Source organism: Moschus berezovskii, chromosome 27 (genome assembly GCF_049115385.1).
Source record: "Moschus berezovskii isolate FMDL1 chromosome 27, NW_MosBer_1.0, whole genome shotgun sequence".
Classification (NCBI taxonomy): domain Eukaryota; kingdom Metazoa; phylum Chordata; class Mammalia; order Artiodactyla; family Moschidae; genus Moschus; species Moschus berezovskii.
In genome coordinates, this window is record NC_142486.1 from 564,700 (window position 1) to 581,762 (window position 17,063).

The following is a 17,063-nucleotide window of genomic DNA, read 5'->3' on the forward strand; positions in this document are numbered from 1 at the left end:
CCCGTTTCTGCTCTGGGGACACGCCCCGGCCTGGCCCCAAGGGCGAGGGGCTGCCCTACCCCTCTGTGCACCCAGGATGTGGGGACCCCCTTCCCGACAGCCTGGACTCAGCCGCCAGGACCTGTGTCCCCAGCAGAGGCCGTGAGTCAGCAGCTCTAGCCGAGGGCACAGCCAGCGTTGGTGGAGCGCAGGGCCCCGTGGCAGAGGGGTCAGGGCTGCCCCGTGCTCCTCTGGGCTCCTGCACGGGGGTGACAAGGACTGTGGCCAGGCTGTCAGTTCTGCACCCACCTCTCCTGCCCCCCAGCTACCCTGCCTGCCCTCCCTTCCCCTGGGACACTCCGCATGACTCAACCCCCAGCTCGTCTGGGGCAAGTGAGACACATCCTGGGGCTGAGGCGGGAGGAGCAGGCATGCCCCTCGCTGAGCCCGCGGGGGGACAGGTGTGTGGGGATGCCATAGAGGGACTCGGGGTCGCCAGAGTCCGTGGCCCAGCTCCAGGGTGCGGCAAGGCCGCGGGCTGCAGCGGGGAGGGCTGAGCTCTGGACAGAAGCCCAAGGGGCACCGAGGCAGGGGGCGGAAACTGGCCTTGGGGCACACCGCCCATGCCCATTGCAGGCGCCCCCTGCTGAGCCACCGCTGGGGAGTCCACCCTCACCTCCCGCGGGAGCCCGAGCTCCTGGGGGGCGGCGCTCCATCACTGAAGATGGCGCTGCATACAGCAGGCGCTCAGCGCCTGTCCGGGGCCACACCTCTCCTCCCGCCCAGTCCCCGGAGAGGCGAGCAGGCGACCCGGGCCTGGCACGGCCGCCCCACCTGGGCCCCACTCCCTCCTCTCTCGGATCACTCCCAGCAGCGGCCAGAGCCAGTGGTCAGAGCCCCTCTCGGGCCTGAGGGCCCCCTCGCCTCCCAGCCGCACGGCTGCCGCTCCACCAGGTGCCCTCTGAGACCCTGGCCTTCCTGGCGCCGAGCCCAGCCCTCCTGGACCAGGCACCGCCGCGGGTCCCCTGCCCACAGCCCCCCGCAGGCTACGCACACCCCGCCAAGGGCCCTCTGGCTTCTCATCTGGCCTCTTGGCTCTAAAGCCCAAGATCTGTGCTCGACAGAGGCGGTGGTCACGCAACCAGGGAACGTTCTAAAGGCCGTGAATTCTCCCCTTTCCACGGTCAGCTCTGCCTCGCGTGAATCTCGCCACAGTGAAGGTGAAGGAGAGTGAACGGGGAAGCAGCTTCGGCCGGTTCTGCCGCCCCCACCCCTGCCCTCTCTACTCCAGAACCTCCGTGAGCGCCAGGTGTCTCCAGTCCAGTCCGCCGCCAGAGCGCCCAGCGCCCAGACGGCTCCCCCTCTTCCTGCAGCCGCTCCTGGCCCTTCTGCCCACACCGAGCTGCCAGCTCACCCAGCTCCTCAGGTTTCCAAGTGTTCCCAGGCTCTGACGGTTCCCCTGCAGACCACTCGCTCCTCCATGGCCTCTGGCCTCCATCCGTTTCCCTGGCCGGGCCCCTCGGTGCCTGCCGCCCCGCCCGGCAGAGGCCCTGCTGCTCCGTGGTCACTGCCGAGCCTGCGGCCCAGTGCTGCACACATGGCCTCTCCACTTCTCCCTGCAACAAGTGAGGCTCACAGGGGCCCAGCGGGTTCCTGCTTCGGGAGGAGCCGTGCCCCCGTGACTGGGGGACCCCTGCAGCCACGGTACCATCTGTCCACAGGTCACACCCCAGCAACAGACTCTCCCAGTGAGCACCCCAGGCCCAGCTGCACCCACCCGCACTCGGGAGCCCGTGCTGACTGCCACCTGGCCAAGGCTCCACGGCCCCCCGTCGCCCTCCTCCCACTCTCACCAAGGCCTGTGCCAGGGGGCCCACTGGCAGGGGAAGCCCAGCCCGAAAAGGCACGCCAGTTAACCTGGGGCCACACGCAGGCGGGGGCATCCAGCCCCTCCATCAGAACTGCCCCCCCACGACAAAAGCGCCTCTAGCGCCGCCTCCTCTGTGGGTCCTGGTCACAGCAGGGGGGCCCTGCTCCCTCCACGGGGTGGCTCCCACCATCCCAGGCCCCACCAACTGGTGATCCCCAGTGGCCCCTCAGTAACAGTGGGGTCCCCCCTCCCCGTGTTCCCTCGAATGCTCTGCTGGCTGGGTCCCCACGAGGAGTGCCTGGGGCTCACAGTGTCCTCCAGCTCCCCTCCCCCGGGCCCTCCGACGTGGCTCAGGCCACTGCCCACTAAACCCGCTCCAGGCCGGCCCTTAGCTGAGGTGACCCCGAGCTCCCCCACTGTCCCCAGAGCCGCCGCCCACTCCCTGCAGCAGCCTCGACACGGCCAGGTGGGCAGCGGCTCCAACAGCCCAAAAGCTCGTCCTCCACATTCTGGCGGCCAGCATCTTCCCTGACCTCCAGGAAGGAGGGACTGCTGCACTCGCGGCCCATCTGGCCTGTGCACGGGGCCACCTGCCCACCTGCCACCCCCACCAGAGCACAGAGCTCAAGCGAGGTGCAGGGCAAGGCGCCCCAACACTCACACACAGGCAGGGCAGCGCCGGCTCTGGGGCGGATCCAAGGTCAGCCCCAGCCAGACCCTGGTTCTGGGCGGGGCTGCCGTGGGCCAGGCGAGGCTGGCACCCTGCTGGCCACCTCTGGGCTTACACGCTGTCCCGGACAGCCGCGGTGGAGAGCCCATCCTGGACAAGATTCCGGGAAGCTGGTGGGGCAGGGAGCACCCGGAGTCTCTCCCCCTGGAGAACCACGGTGCTGGCAGATTCGGACAACAGAACTGGTCCTGGGCTCTGGAGCCTGCGGAAGCCTCACAGCTTCGAGGGGCGGTCTGCACATCAATGGCATCGGTTCCACTCGGCTTTAGCTCTGAGCACAGCAGTGGCTTCCCACCCCAGAGTCTCCATGTTGTTAGATTCAAATGGCTGGTATTCCACAAAACACAAGACACACAAAGAAAGCAGACTGGGAACTGCACCACTTGTGTTCAGCAGAGTGCTGGGAACTCCAGCCAGAGGAATTCGTCAAGAAAAAGAAGTGAGAGTCATCCAAACTAGAAAGGAAGAAGTAAAAGCAGAACTATCTCATCTGCCAGTGAAATGACCTTACACGTAGAAACGTACAGAGACTCCACTGAAAAGCTACTGAAACTAGTGGGTGAACTGAGCAAAGCAGCAAAGGGTTCAAAGTTAATACGCAAAATACCAGCTGAACATACACACACACATGTATACACATATATACACATGTATACACATATATGTATACACATACACACACATGTATACACACACACACACTATATATACATATAGCAATTTTAAAAGGGAACTACAGAAGTAATGCCATTTACATTAGCATCCGAAAGAATAAAGTACTTAAGAATTTTCTTAACCAAGGAGGAGAAAGACTTATACAATGTAACAGTCCTGAAAGAATGTAAAGAAGAAATAAATAAAAGGAAACACATCGTGTGTCCATGGATTGGAAACTTCATATTGTTAAAATGCCAACCTTACGCAAAACGATCTAAAAAGTCAATGCGATATTTATCAAAATTCCAAAAATATTTATTTTGCAGAAATAGAAAAACCCATCCTACAATCCATATGCAATCTGACTGCTACTGCTGCTAAGTCACTTCAGTCGTGTCCGACTCTGTGTGACCCCATAGACGGAAGCCCACCAGGCTCCCCCGTCCCTGGGATTCTCCAGGCAAGAACACTGGAGTGGGTTGCCATTTCCTTCTCCAATATGCAATCTGAAGGGACCTCCAAAGCTACAGTAATCAAATCATAATCAAACATATTGGCATAAAAATAGGCAGAGACCAACAGAACAGAATACAGAGCCCAGAAATAAACCCTCATATATATGGTCAAATTATTTTTTGACAAAGGTGCCAAGATCAATGGGAAAAACTGTCTGTTCAAGAAACAGTGCTGGAATGTTGGCTATCACATGCAGAATACAGCTGGACCCGGACTCACACCACATGCAAAAATCAACTCAAAACCGATCAAGGACCTAAACGTGAGACCTAAAAACAATAGCACTCAGAAAACACGGACGACACCTTCGTGACACTGGGTTTGAAAATGCTTTCTTGGATATGACACCAAAGGGCAAAGGCAAGAAAAGAAAAAAATAAGCAAACCAGATTTCATGAAAATTAAAAAAGCTTTTTTTTTGGTCATGCCATACGGCTTTGTGGAATCTTAGTTCCCTGACTACGGACTGAACCCTGGACCTCAGCAGTGAGCGCACTGTGTCCTAACCACTGGCCTGCCATAGAATTCCCTCATGAAAATATTTTAAATTTTGTGCATCAAAATATACTATCTACCAAGTAAAAAGCCAAATCACAGAAACACAGAAAATAGTTGCAAATCATATATCTGATAAGGGATTAATATCCAGAATATATAGAGAACTCCCAAAACTCAACAACAATGAAAAAACAACAATCCAATTTCTAAGTGGGCAAAGGATTTAAAAAGACATTTCTCCAAAGAAGATATATAAATGGCCAGTCAGCACATGAAAAGATCCCCAACATGATGAATGATTAAGAAAATGCAAATCAGGACCACAGTGAGATAGCACCTCACACCCACAAGGGTGACCGCTGCCCCCAAACAAAACTGGCCAGACGGCGAGGGTGGGGAGTGCTACACGCGTGCGCACTGGCGGTGGGCAGATCCGACGGCGCAGCCGCTCTGGAAAGCAGCACAGGATTACTCGCAAGAGTAAAACAGCTAACCGTGTGACCCGGCGAGTCCACTCCTGAGTGCACAGCCAGAAGGACTGGAAGCAGACTCTGGAGACTTCGGTCACCCACGCTCACAGCAGCTTCGTCCACGACAGCTGAAACGTGGAAGTCTAAGTGTCCATCAATGGGAGAATGGGCAAGTAAAATAGTCCATCCATACAATGGAATATGATTTGACCTTAAAACGGAAGGAAATGGAAATCTAAAGAAAGCTGGGATAGCTATGCTTACGGAAAATACCCAGAAAAGAAAGACTTTGAGACAAGTATTGCAATAAGAGAGAGACAAAGAAGGATGTTACATAAAGGGGTCAACACAACAAGACGATGTAAATATTTGTAAATATTTAGGTGCCCATAGGCGATGGCTGGATGGCATCATCGACTCGATGGACACGAGTTTGAGTAAGCTCCAGGAGTTGGTGATGGACAGGGAGGCCTGGCGTGCTGCAGCCCGTGGGGTCGCAAAAGTCAGACACGACTGAGCAACGAACTGAGCTGAGGTGCCCAACATAGGAACACCCAAAAATGTAAAGCAATGTTAGCAGATGTACAGGGAGAGAGACAGCAATACAGTAAGCGGAGGGGACATTAAACCCACGTTCACCAGTGGTTACATTATCCAGACAGAAAACGAGTCAGGAAACCGGCTTAGGACAACACACGAGGCTGTGGACACACATAGGAAATTCCGTCCAGAAGCCACACAGGGCACACATCCTCCCCGAGTGCACAGGGGCATTCCCCAGGACAAACCGTACATTAGGCCAGAAAACAAGGCTGATTTGAGAAGGCTGAAATCACATCAAGTGTCTTTTCTAACCACAGCGGTATGAAACTAGAAATCAAGAAATTGGACAACTTGGAAGAAACTGATTATTTCCTAGAAACATGCAACCTGCCAAGGCTGAATCACAAGGAAACAGAGAGTCTGAACAGGCCAGTAACTAGTGAGGAGACTGAGCCGGTTATCATAAACCTCCCAACAACCCAAAGTGCGAGGCCCACGGCCGCACCGGCGAACTCTCCCAAACATTTAAAAAGAATTAATACCAGTCCTTCTCAAACTCTTCCAGAAACAGGACGGAACACTTTGAAACTCACTGTACAAGGCCAGCATTACCTGATACCAAAATCAGATGAACACACCTGGTTTTCTGTATCAGTTCAGTTCAGTCGCTCAGTCGTGTCCGACTCTTTGCGACCCCATGAATCACAGCACGCCAGGCCTCCCTGTCCACCAACTCCCGGAATTCACTCAAACTCATGTCCACAGAGTCAGTGATGCCATCCAGCCATCTCATTCTCTGTCGTCCCTTTCTCCTCCCGCCCCCAATCCCTCCCAGCATCAGAGTCTTTTCCAGTGAGTCAACTCTTCGCATGAAGCGGCCAAAGTACTGCAGTTTCAGCTTCAGCATCAGTCCTTCCAGTGAACACCCAGGACTGGTCTCCTTTAGAATGGACTGGTTGGATCTCCTCGCAGTCCAAGGGACTCTGAAGAGTCTTCTCCAACACCACAGTTCAAAAGCATCAATTCTTCGGCTATCAGCTTTCTTCACAGTCCAACTCTCACATCCATACATGACCACGGGAAAAACCATAGCCTTGACTAGATGGACCTTTGTTGGCAAAGTAATGTCTCTGCTTTTAAATATGCTATCTAGGTTGGTCATAACTTTCCAAGGAGTAAGCATCTTTTAATTTCATGGCTGCAATCAGCATGCGCAGTGATTTTGGAGCCCAAAAAAATAAAGTCTGACACTGTTTCCACTGTTTCCCCATCTATTTCCCATGAAGTGATGGGACCAGATGCCATGATCTTAGTTTTCTGAATGTTGAGCTTTAAGCCAACTTTTTCACTCTCCTCTTTCACTTTCATCAAGAGGCTTTTTAGTTCCTCTTCACTTTCTGCCATAAGGGTGGTGTCATCTGCATATCTGAGGTTATTGATATTTCTCCCAGTATAAAGATACACAAAAAGGAAATCACAGGCCAATATCCCTGATACAAAATCCTCAACAAACTGTTATCAAACTAAATTCAACAATGCATGAGAAGTATTATATACCATCATCAGCTGAGATTTATTCTAGGGTGCAAGTTCAGTTCAGTTCAGTCGCTCAGTCGTGTCCGACTCTCCGCGACCCCATGAATCACAGCACGCCAGGCCTCCCTGTCTATCACCAACTCCCGGAGTTCACTCAAACTCATGTCCACAGAGTCGGTGATGCCATCCAGCCATCTCATCCTCTGTCGTCCCCTTCTCCTCCCACCCCCAATCCCTCCCAGCATCAAGGTCTTTTCCAGTGAGTCAGCTCTTTGCATCAGGTGGCCAAAGTATTGCAGTTTCAGCTTTAGCATCAGTCCTTCCAATGAACACCCAGGACTGATCTCCTTTAGGATGGACTGCTTGGATCTCCTTGCAGTCCAAGGGCCTCTCAAGAGTTTTCTCCAGCACCACAGTTCACAAGCAGCAATTCTTTGGCGATCAGCTTTCTTTACAGTCCAACTCTCACAAGGGATGCAAGGACGGTTCAATATTCCCAAATCAATCAATGGTGGAGGGTTAGTCACTGAGTCGTGTCTGACTCTTTGAGACCCCGTGGACTGCAGTCCGCCAGGCTCCTCTGTCCGTGGGATTTTCCAGGCAAGAACACTGGAGCGGGTTCGCCATTTCCTCCTCCAGGGGATCTTCCTGACGCGGGGATCAAACACGAGTCTCCTCGGGCTCCTGCGTTGCAGGCAGACTCTTTACCAACCGAGCCACCAGGGAAGCGAAAGCATCACTGTGACGCACTAAATTAAGAATAAAACGAAGACAGTCTCAGCAGAAAGTGCATCTGACAAGACCCACCGTCCGTCTGCGGCAGAAGCCCTCAACACAGGGAGCGCAAAGGGAGCGCGCCGCAGCACAGCGAGGGCCACGGCTGACACGCCCCGCGGCGCCACCCTGTCAGCCGTGAGAAGCCAAAGGCTCCTCCCCTAAGATCAGCAACAGACGAGGTGCCCAGTCCTGCCACTGTTATTCAACAGAGTATGGGAAATCCTCGCCAGAGCAAACAGGCGAGAAAAAGAAATAAATGGCACCCGAACCAGAAAGGAAAAAGGAAAACTGCCGTTGTTTGCAGACGACAGTACGTAATACACAGAAAACTAAGACTCCGTGGAGAGACTGTTAGAACCCTTACATGAATTCAGTGAAGTTGCAGGATACAAGTCAATACACAACAATTCATTGTTTCTTTATACTAAACAACAGAACAACACAGAGACGATTAGAGGCTTCCCTGGTGGTACAGTGGTAAAGAATCCACCCGCCAACACAGGAGACACAAGTTCAACCCCTGGTCCGGGAAGACCCCACATGCCACGCAGTAACTAAGCCCTGCGCCACAGCTACCGAGCCTGTGCTCTAGAGCCCAGGGGCCGCCGCTGCTGAAGCCCAAGTGCCCCGGAGCCTGCTCTGCAGCAAGAGATGCCGCTGCAACGAGAAGCCCACACACCGCAACTACACATAGACCCCGTGGCAACAAACACCCAGCCCAGCCCAAACCAAAACAAAACAAATAAAAATGTCAGAGAGAGAAAGGAGTATAACACATTTACAATTGCAGCAGAAAGAACGAAACACCGGGCATAAATTTAGGCAAGGAGGTAAAAGACGTGCACACTGAAGACTGAAAGAGCCTTTAGAGGCTGCAGATGGGCCGGCTCCCGCGCTGCGCTCACGACTGGAGAAAAACGCTGTTAAACGTCCGTACTCCCCAAAGCCATCCACAGGGTCAGAGGAGGCATCCACAGAAACCCCTGTCTAAATTCCAATGGCACCACAAAACAAACCGTCCTCACATTTTTACGAACCTCCAAGTCCAAACAGCCAAGATAAACTTGAGAAAGAGGAACAAAGCTGGAGGCATCACAGTTCCTGATCTCAGACTACGTTACAAAGCTGTCGCAATCAAGAGGGCACGCAAAAAAGTATAGGGTTAGCATAAAGACAGACACACACATCAGTGGACTAGAGCAGGGAGCTGAGAAATCCGCCCACACCTACGTGGCCAATTACGTTACAACAAAGGAGCCAAGACTATGCAACAAATAGGACAGTGTTCTCAATAAACAGGAACTGGACACCCATGCGCAGAATGAATGGGATCACTGTCCCACAAAAATCACTCAGAATGGACTAGAGGCTTGAGTGTGAGGCCTGGAGCCACAGAACCCCTGGAGGAGCGCAGGCAGTGAGCCCCCCGCCGCCACTGCTGGTGATGAGTCTGGGGTCCTGACACCAAAAGCAAAGGCACCAGAAGCAAAAATAAACAAGTGGGACTGAAGGCTCCTGCACAGCAAGACTGTCAAGAAAACAAACGGGCGATCCAAGGGAGGGAACACTTGTAAATCACGCACCTAACAAGGCGTCTCAGCCCCAAACACACAGAGAACTCACGTGACAGCAAACGAACAAGAAAAGACCCAACGCGTCAATCGTCAAGGGGCAAAGCCTCTGAGGAGACAGAGGAGGCGCGCTGGATGAAGAGAACCACTAACCACCGGGAATCGCAGATTAAATCCACATGAGGCGTCAGCTCACACCCAGGAGAAGCGCCATCGAGCAAAGACAGGAAGTCACCAGCCTGCAGCGACAAGGGCACGAGGCTGCAGTGGACGCAAGGCCGCGTGTGGCTGACACTGCAGAGAGAGCAGCACGGGGGTTCCTCAAACACCAAAAACAGGACGTCCACACAATCGAGTAATTTCGCTTCTAGATAGTTTATTGAGGGAAACAAAAATGAATTCATAAAGATACCTGTGTCCCCATGTTCACTACAGCACCATCTACCACGGCTAAGACACGGATGGCTGGATAGAGGCGTGACACTTATGGATGCTACTCAGCCGTCAAAAGGAGTCCCTGCCATTTGTGACCACGTGATGGGCCTGAGGGCATTACGCTGAGTGAAATAAACCAAAGACAAATGCTGTATTAACATGTGCAATCTAAAAACCAAAACCCCAAACCCCACACTCACGGAGAGAGAGGACAGGTTGTCAGAGGCGGGGCTGGGTGAAGAAGGCTCAGAAAGTACCAACTTCCAGTTACAGACTCAACGAGGCCTGCGGACGGAACCACAGCGTGCGGACTGCAGCAGACACCTCGACTTGCTGAGAGAGCAGATCTTAAAAGTTCTCGTCACAAGGAAGAAACCCTGTGTGACGGATGCTGACTAGACTTCTTGTGGGGGCCGTTTCTCAGTATGCAGAGGCATCAGATCACTGTGTTTACACCTGAAACTAATCCGATATCGCAGCCAATGACATCTCAACTGTTTAAAGACGGTGGGAAACCGTGACACCTGACACAACACGATAAACGCTGAGGATGTTACGTTCAGCGAAATAAGTCAGCACAGAAGGACAGATCCTGTGTGATTCTACTCGTCTGGGTCGAATCCACAGACAGCAAGGGGAAGGGTGCGGGCTGGGGAGAGGGAGTCAGTGTTTAACTGGACAGATCTCTGTTTGGCAAGACGGAAAGAGCTCGCGAGATGGACTCAGAGGCGGACGGTGGTGACGGCTGCACAACACGATGTACTTAACGCCGCCCAGCCGCAACTGCACACAGTGAAAGGGTGACTTCTGCGTGTGTGTCGCCACAACGAAGAAAGTGTCGACCGGAAACCCAAGCGGGCTGCAGCTCCCGGCAGCGGGGACCATCTGCCCAGTCCATTTCTCAGCAGCCCCCTGCCGGCCATGCTCTCAGGGGACCCTAACCCAAATTAAGCCACGTTGCGGAGCCCCTCCCAGCCTGGGCGCTCCTACCCCGCTTCGCAGCAACGTCTGAAAAGCCACCTCTGCCTTGAAGCCTCCAGGGGCGGAGTGCGGACCTCCTGTTCTGAGGTCTGGCAGGCAGACACTCCAGTCCCGGCTGAGCAGTGAGGCCCGGCCCCCAGCCCCGGGCCCCCGCAGGGTCTCCACACCACCGTCCCACCACCGGCACTCCCAGAAAGCACTCCTTGACAAGCCCAGACCTCACCAGTCAGAACTGGTTTCACCTGGTGGTCCAGGTGACAGGCATCAAAGCCCCACAGGAGGACCACCCACACCTCAGCCCAGGGAATGCGTGGAAGCCTCACCCTTCCTGCCTATCAGAGGCCAGACAGTCATCTGGCGGGTGACCTGGAAGAAAGAAGTCAGCCCCCCCCACCTCTGGGACGGAGACCCCCCCAATGCAGGCCTGCAGTGAGAAGTGCCTCCGGGAGCCTCAGACCAGGCCCCATGTTCAAGGGTGGTAGCGCCCATTCTAGGGCAGACAACCGGAGGGTCTGGGGGCTGCAACCACCCCCAGATGGCCTCCCTGTCGGCAGCCCTGGCATGGCGACCTGCCTAGATCTATCCCCACAGCCCCATGCCTGGTGGTTGGGGGGCCGGGGCCCACCCACGTCCTGCTGTGCAGAGCTGAGGCACCACTCTGGGTGGGCTGCGGTGGACACAAGCAGGAGTGCCAGCTGCTGCGGCAGGGTGCTGTCCTCCTCCGGGCCCCCTTCAAAGCCAGGAAGGGCTCCAGTCGGCTGGCCGCAGCGGGGACAGAAGGCCGCAGTGGCGCCCCAGGGCAGCCCCGACCATGGATAGCGCCGTGGGGCTGCAGCAGAGACACGGCAGGCGTGACACGGGTCAGGGGGCCGGGCACCCGGACAGCAGTCACTCCTGAGGCCCATGCCCACTGAGTGAGCTGCAGGTCTCCAGGCCTCGGTGTCCCCAGCTGTAAAGCAGGGGCCCACGTTCTGGCTGCTCCTCAGGCTGCCAGACAGACGAGGCGAGGATCTGAGATCCTGGAACCAGTCTCAACAGCAGAGGTGTGGCCCAGCGCCAGGCAGCGGCCCTCCCGAGCGCCTGTGCCTGCAGGGTGGGGGCCGAGTGCCCCTGGCCGAGTGGGTGGGCAGGCGCAGTGGTGGCAGTACCCTCTCCCTCCTGCCAGGGAGGCTCGGTGTCCCAGGAAGCTCCTCTGGGCAGGGTGGCCCCACGGCCCGGCCCCTCAGACCAGGCCTGGCAGGAGACGGTGCGGACTGCCGTTCTCCCCAGACCACTCCCTGGCACGGCTCGCCCTCCTGACAAGTGGAAACGCAGGCCAGGGAGAGAGAAGTAGGGGTGGCCAGGCGGGCAGCAGCGGCGGGCTCAGCATGCAGCCTCAGTGCACAGCCGCAGGTCCTGGGCAGCCAGCTCAGAGGGAGGCCGTGGGGAAGGCCCTCAGCCCTCCCGCCTCCAGGGAAGCCTGCCACTGCTTCCCCTCCTGGCGCTCCAGCCCAGGCACGGCCTCTCCCAGCAGATTCCGGGCACCTGGAGGCAGCGGGAGGGAAGAGACCCCTCCCAGCCCAGTGGGCGAGCAACGCGGCCAAGAGCCGGGCAGTAGGTCCCGTTTGGCCGATGTCCATGGTCTGTGTCCCCACCTTCCCTTTCTGGGGGCGCAACCGCCCCATGCTGTTCGGCTTGCTCTGAGGGGCTCAGGCTAGGTGCCCCCCGGGAGCACCCAGTGTGTCCCTGCAGGCCGGTGGGCCGCCCTGGCTGCTGGGGGCTGTTCCTGCCCCACCCCCACTGCAGCCACGACCCACCAGGGGCGGCCAGCTTACTAGCAGGGTCCCCGGGGCCTGAGAGCAAAGCCTCTTCTCTTCCTGCCAATCCCTGAACACTAGCCCCAGGTCTTCGGCGCCGGGGGAACCACCCGGGAGCAGGCACCACCCAGGAGCGAAGTCCAGGAGATGCCCACTGGGAGGCGGCACCTGCCCAGGGCCCAACCTGAACTGGCCACCTGCCAGAGCAGCGAGGCTTGGGGGCCCCCGCGACCCCTTTCCCAGCGGGTCCACGTGGCCGCGGCAGGTGCTCCCTCCCCCGCTCCCAGCGCAGGGCCGAGGCCGGCTGCAGGCAGGGGCCATGACGTCACCGCAGGTGGGGGCGCCGCGGACCCTCCACCCCCGCGCAGGAGCCGCGGCCCCGCTCACCCATCCCCTCCCTGCGCCGGTCTCCCGCCGCGATTTCCTCTTTCTTTGCGGAGCCCCGGGTTTCGCAAGGCGGCGGCTGCCGGCGGATGACAGGACACGCAGCCTGGGGGAGGGGAGGCGGCGCCAGCGCCGCGGGCCGGGGGCCGGCGGGGTCCGGGCCCGCGCCCCACCCGAGCGGGAGCCGGGCTCCGCGGCCCGCGCCCCCCGGCGCTGCGGGCGCCGCAGCACCCCTGCCCGGCCCGGGGCTGGCACCCCGGCCGGCACCCGGCCCGGCCCGCACCCGCAGCGCCGCGGCGCGCCCGGCCAGCCCGCACCTACCCGGGGCGCCGCAGTCGGCGCAGCGCGCGTTCCCCGGCCGCTGCAGCAGCTCGAGCACGGCCCTCCGCCGCTCCTTGGCCATGGCCGCGACGCCGGGTGGGGAGCGCCCGCCCCGCCGCACTAGGGCCCCACGCAGGCCGCCCGCCGCCGCCGCCCCTGCGCCATCCTGGGCGGCTCAGCCCGCGCGCCGGTTCCGCATTCCTGCCGCCCGCCCGGCCCCGCCGCCCCGCTCTCCTCGCCGCCGCGGCCGCCGAGCGTGTGCCGGCGCGGGGCCCGGGGCGCACGGCGCGCTCTGGCCGGCGCGGCCCGCGGGCGGCCCCCAGCGGCGCGGGCGGAAGGGCAGGCGGACGGCCTCCTCCCGCGCCCGCCGGACGCCCCAGCCCGCGCTCCCGGGACCCGCCCAGGGACCCGCGGGGGCGGTCTGCGGCTCGCCGCCCACCCTATCCCGGTGCAGCGGGCCCACCTGCCCGGGCAAGACGCCAGCAGCCATGAGGGGGTTGCTGAGGGAACCACCGAATCAATAGAGGCCTGGGTGGGACCATCCCTGGTTATTCGCCCTGACAGCGCCTGGACACCTACTGTGCCCCCAGGGGCAGCGGGCCAGGCCCAGCGGGCAAGCAGGGAATGCTTGCTGGAAGACGGGGTGCATGCGCGGCCCCGAGGACCACCTCCCTGTCCTCGGAGGAGAGGCCGGCGGGTGACAAGCCCAAGTGCCGCGGGCGCTCAGGCCACAGAAGGGCCCTGCTCTGCACCCAACGGGCACAGGCGGGGCCGGGTGTTGGGGGAGAAGGGTGCCCCGGATAAAGCCTTCTGAGTCAGGAGGCCAGCACCCAAACGCCAGGACAGCATGGGGGAGGGGAGGGGACGGGTCCCTGTTTGTTCAGATTCTTTCCATTTTCTTCTTAAATTATGAATGCAGTGATGCAGCTGGTTAGAAAACAAACAGCAGACAAACACTACAGCCTCCCCACCACCCCCGACCCCGGTGACTGAGCCAGCCATTGTCAACAACTTCTAGCATTCTTCCAGAATGGTCCTCGGCCAGTCAGTCCGCGGGGAGGGGCGGCGCTGTGGGCACGTTCCACCTGCCAAGGTCTCAGCGGGATGCTGTGCCGGAGTCCCGGGGGGCCCACAACCAGGAGAACACCTCCAGGACAAGGGGAAGGGCCTCTGGACGGGGGTGGACCTGCCACCTCACCCTCCACGGAGGCGGCGTGGCACTGTCCACCGAGGCCTGCTCTGGCCAACACTGGGGCGCGGTGCTTCTAGAGCCATGAGGGTCTCTCGGGCAGGGCACGGGAGCCCACTTGGGCTGGAGTTTCTAAACCACAGGTCCTGTGTCACCGTGTGCTTGAACTGGCCCCCTCTCCCTCATCAGATGGCACCCTTCCAGGAGGGACGGGAGGGGTCCTCATCTCAGGGTCCCCGTGCCAGGGTCAGAATCTGCCACAGAGTAGAGTGGGGAACGGCGCTTCATGAAGACAAACTGGCATCAGTCACAACATCAACTACTTCACTGATTGGTGGCTCAGATGGTAAAGTCTGCCTGCGATGCGGGAGACCCAGGATCAACCCCTGGGTTGGGAAGATCTCCTGGAAAAGGGAATGGCAACCCACTCCAGTGTTCTGGCCTGGAGAATCCCTTGGACAGAGGAGCCTGGTGGGCTACAGTCCATGTGGTCACAGAGAGTCGGACACGACCGAGCGACTTTCACTGACACTTACCCTACATCAGGCATTAGGTCAAGCCCCTTCCCATTTAATCCCCATTTTATAGATGCTGAAAAACAGAGGCACGGAGCTGTTCAGTCACACCCAAGGCCGACGTGGCTTCTAGGTGGAAGGGCTGGGATGAACACACAGCTGGGGGACAGAGAGCCAAGCCCACCACCCCAACGGTTGGGTTGCTGAGGGCTGAGGAGGGACCGGTCAGGCAGGAAGCCAGAGGGGCTCGGAGCAAGAGCAGGAGAGGCGCAGGCGGGCGACACACAGCCACGCCCTGTCTGCAGCGGGCCCTTCGCCTTCTCTGTCTTCCCAGAGGACTACTACGGGGGTGATGACACAGTCCAGGAAGGCGGATAAAGGACAGAGGTCGGGACGTGAGCTCCTTAAAGAGACAGGCAGGACGGAGCTCTGCAGCCCCTGACCCGGGCCCCCAGGCCGAAGGGAAGCCCAGGGTGCACTGAGCCAGTGTGGGGCTCCCAGGACGCAGGGCACACGCAGCCCCAGGCGGGTCAGGCTCCAGGGCTTGTCAGAGCGGCTGGAGGCCAGAGCCCAGGGTCTTGGCGGGGCCCTGGGGGCCCCTGTGCTGAGAGGTTGGGAGCAAGGGGAGTGACCACACTGTCTGCTTTGGGGGAGGGGGCACATGAGGGTGACTGGGGAGCCAGCCATGCCCGCCAAGGTGTGGGGGACACACGGACCTGAAAACACCCGGGACTCACAGCCTTGTAGCCTGAGGAAGGCTTTGAGAATGGGGGAGGGTGCAGCACCTGGGAGACCCAGGGAGGGGTCCTCCTGAGGGCTAGAGACAGAGTCTGGGGCATGCGACGGCATGGAGGCCCCAAGCAGGGCCGGGCAGAGGGGGACCAGGCAGGAGGTGTAGGAGTCACGAGGATGGGGTGGGGGGCAAGGGAGGGGAGGGCCCGAGAGGCAGGGCTGCAGGGCAACAGGGGTGCGGGCACAGAGGCACAGCTGACAGGAGGCGGCACCAGGACTGAAGTGGGCAGCGCAACACGGGGTGCCAGCCACCAGCCCCTGGCAGCAGTGCCCAGACCCCTGAGGGACTTCTGCAGGGCAGAGGGGTTGGACTGCAGTTTGGGCGGGGCGGGGTGCCTGCCGGGCAGCTGGGCCCTCGACAGCACCCTCGGTGCACCTGTTCTCTGCAGAGCCCTGAGCAGCGGAGACCTGTCTACCAAGGAGAGAAAACATGGAGCCCCAGGCCGTGTCCACCGCCCCCATTAGCCCCCCTGCCTGAGACCTGGGTTTGGGGTGTGTGGGGGAAGGGATAGCGGGCACTGCCCTCCAGCCTTTCCTGGCCACGTTGTGGCTGGGGCTGAGCAACCACAAGGTTCCGGGGTGGCGTTGGGCAAGATAGGAGCAGGGCAGGAACCCGGCCAGCAGCTGGCTCAGCCCAAACCCTCCTGGGCCTGGGGGGCTGTGGGGCATTCCTCCCTGCACCCTCCATCCCAGCAGCCTGCTCTGAGCCCCTGGGCCAGGAACCCCACGGGTCTTCCCAGGAGTGGCCGAGCCAGGGGGTCGGGGTCAGTCCTCCGTTGGGGACTGGACGGCAGCTGAGGGCAAGGTCCCCACGGGACTCCGGGGACTGAGGAAGCAAGCACCTCCCAGAACGTGGGAGACGCACAGAGATGCAGCTGACACGCCTGGCCACGAGCGGCAGCTTCCGGTGTGGCTGGCACAGTTCCTGTTTTAAAAGTCGCCCCGTGTAATTCCTGAGCCTTGGCCTCAGCCTCCAGCTCCACCCAGCGAAGGAAACACAGAGACGCCCCAAAGAAAAGTGACCCTCGGTGCATGGGGTGTGCACCCTCCCCGCACCACAGCCAGGGGCGGCGGGGACGGTCCCGGGACCAGGACCGTGTCTCCACCTATGAGTGGCGCTGGCTCAAGAGACCCGGGAGGGTCTCAGTGGGGTCCCCAGAGGGGATGGGTGGGGTGGGGTCTCCATGGGGGCAGAGCTCCAGGGCTCGTTCAGTGGGTGTGGGGACATTTAAAAACTTTCTGCCTAGTATCCTGAAGGGAAGCAGCATGTGGCAGGGGGAGGTGTCTGCAGGCCCCTCGGGCTGCTGGAGGACCTGGACTCCCAGGGTGCCCCCAGGGCTGGCATGGGAGCCGGGGGGGGGGTGGTGGTGGGGGGGATGCGTGTGGTCTGGGGAGTGGGCCGCAGCTACAGTGAGGCTCAGTATCTCCAGCCCCGGCTCTTTGAGCACTGACATCCAGCCGGGGACTTAAAGTTCACAAATTAGCATGACTCAAAACTCACAA

The 17,063-nt window shown here is 59.2% G+C and overlaps 1 protein-coding gene across 6 annotated transcripts in view; it reads right to left on the reverse strand.

Moving 5' to 3' along the window:
* The window catches only part of ADAP1 (ArfGAP with dual PH domains 1), a 34,782-nt gene extending 21,431 nt beyond the window's left edge, over nucleotides 1–13,351 (reverse strand). Inside the window, exons 1-2 of one of the 6 annotated variants that reach the window (XM_088832822.1) lie at nucleotides 2,635–3,315; nucleotides 1,394–1,595 (exon numbers count right to left, since the gene is read on the reverse strand). In XM_088832822.1, the coding sequence (XP_088688948.1) occupies nucleotides 1,394–1,595; nucleotides 2,635–2,829 (397 nt within the window). In that variant the 5' untranslated portion in view covers nucleotides 2,830–3,315. Of the gene's footprint in view, nucleotides 1–1,393; nucleotides 3,316–8,601; nucleotides 8,687–13,064 lie in introns of those variants that run through there. The other 5 variants (XM_055410498.2, XM_088832824.1, XM_088832823.1 and 2 more) reach the window with 5 other exon arrangements.
* Between the last annotated feature and the right edge of the window lie 3,712 nt (nucleotides 13,352–17,063).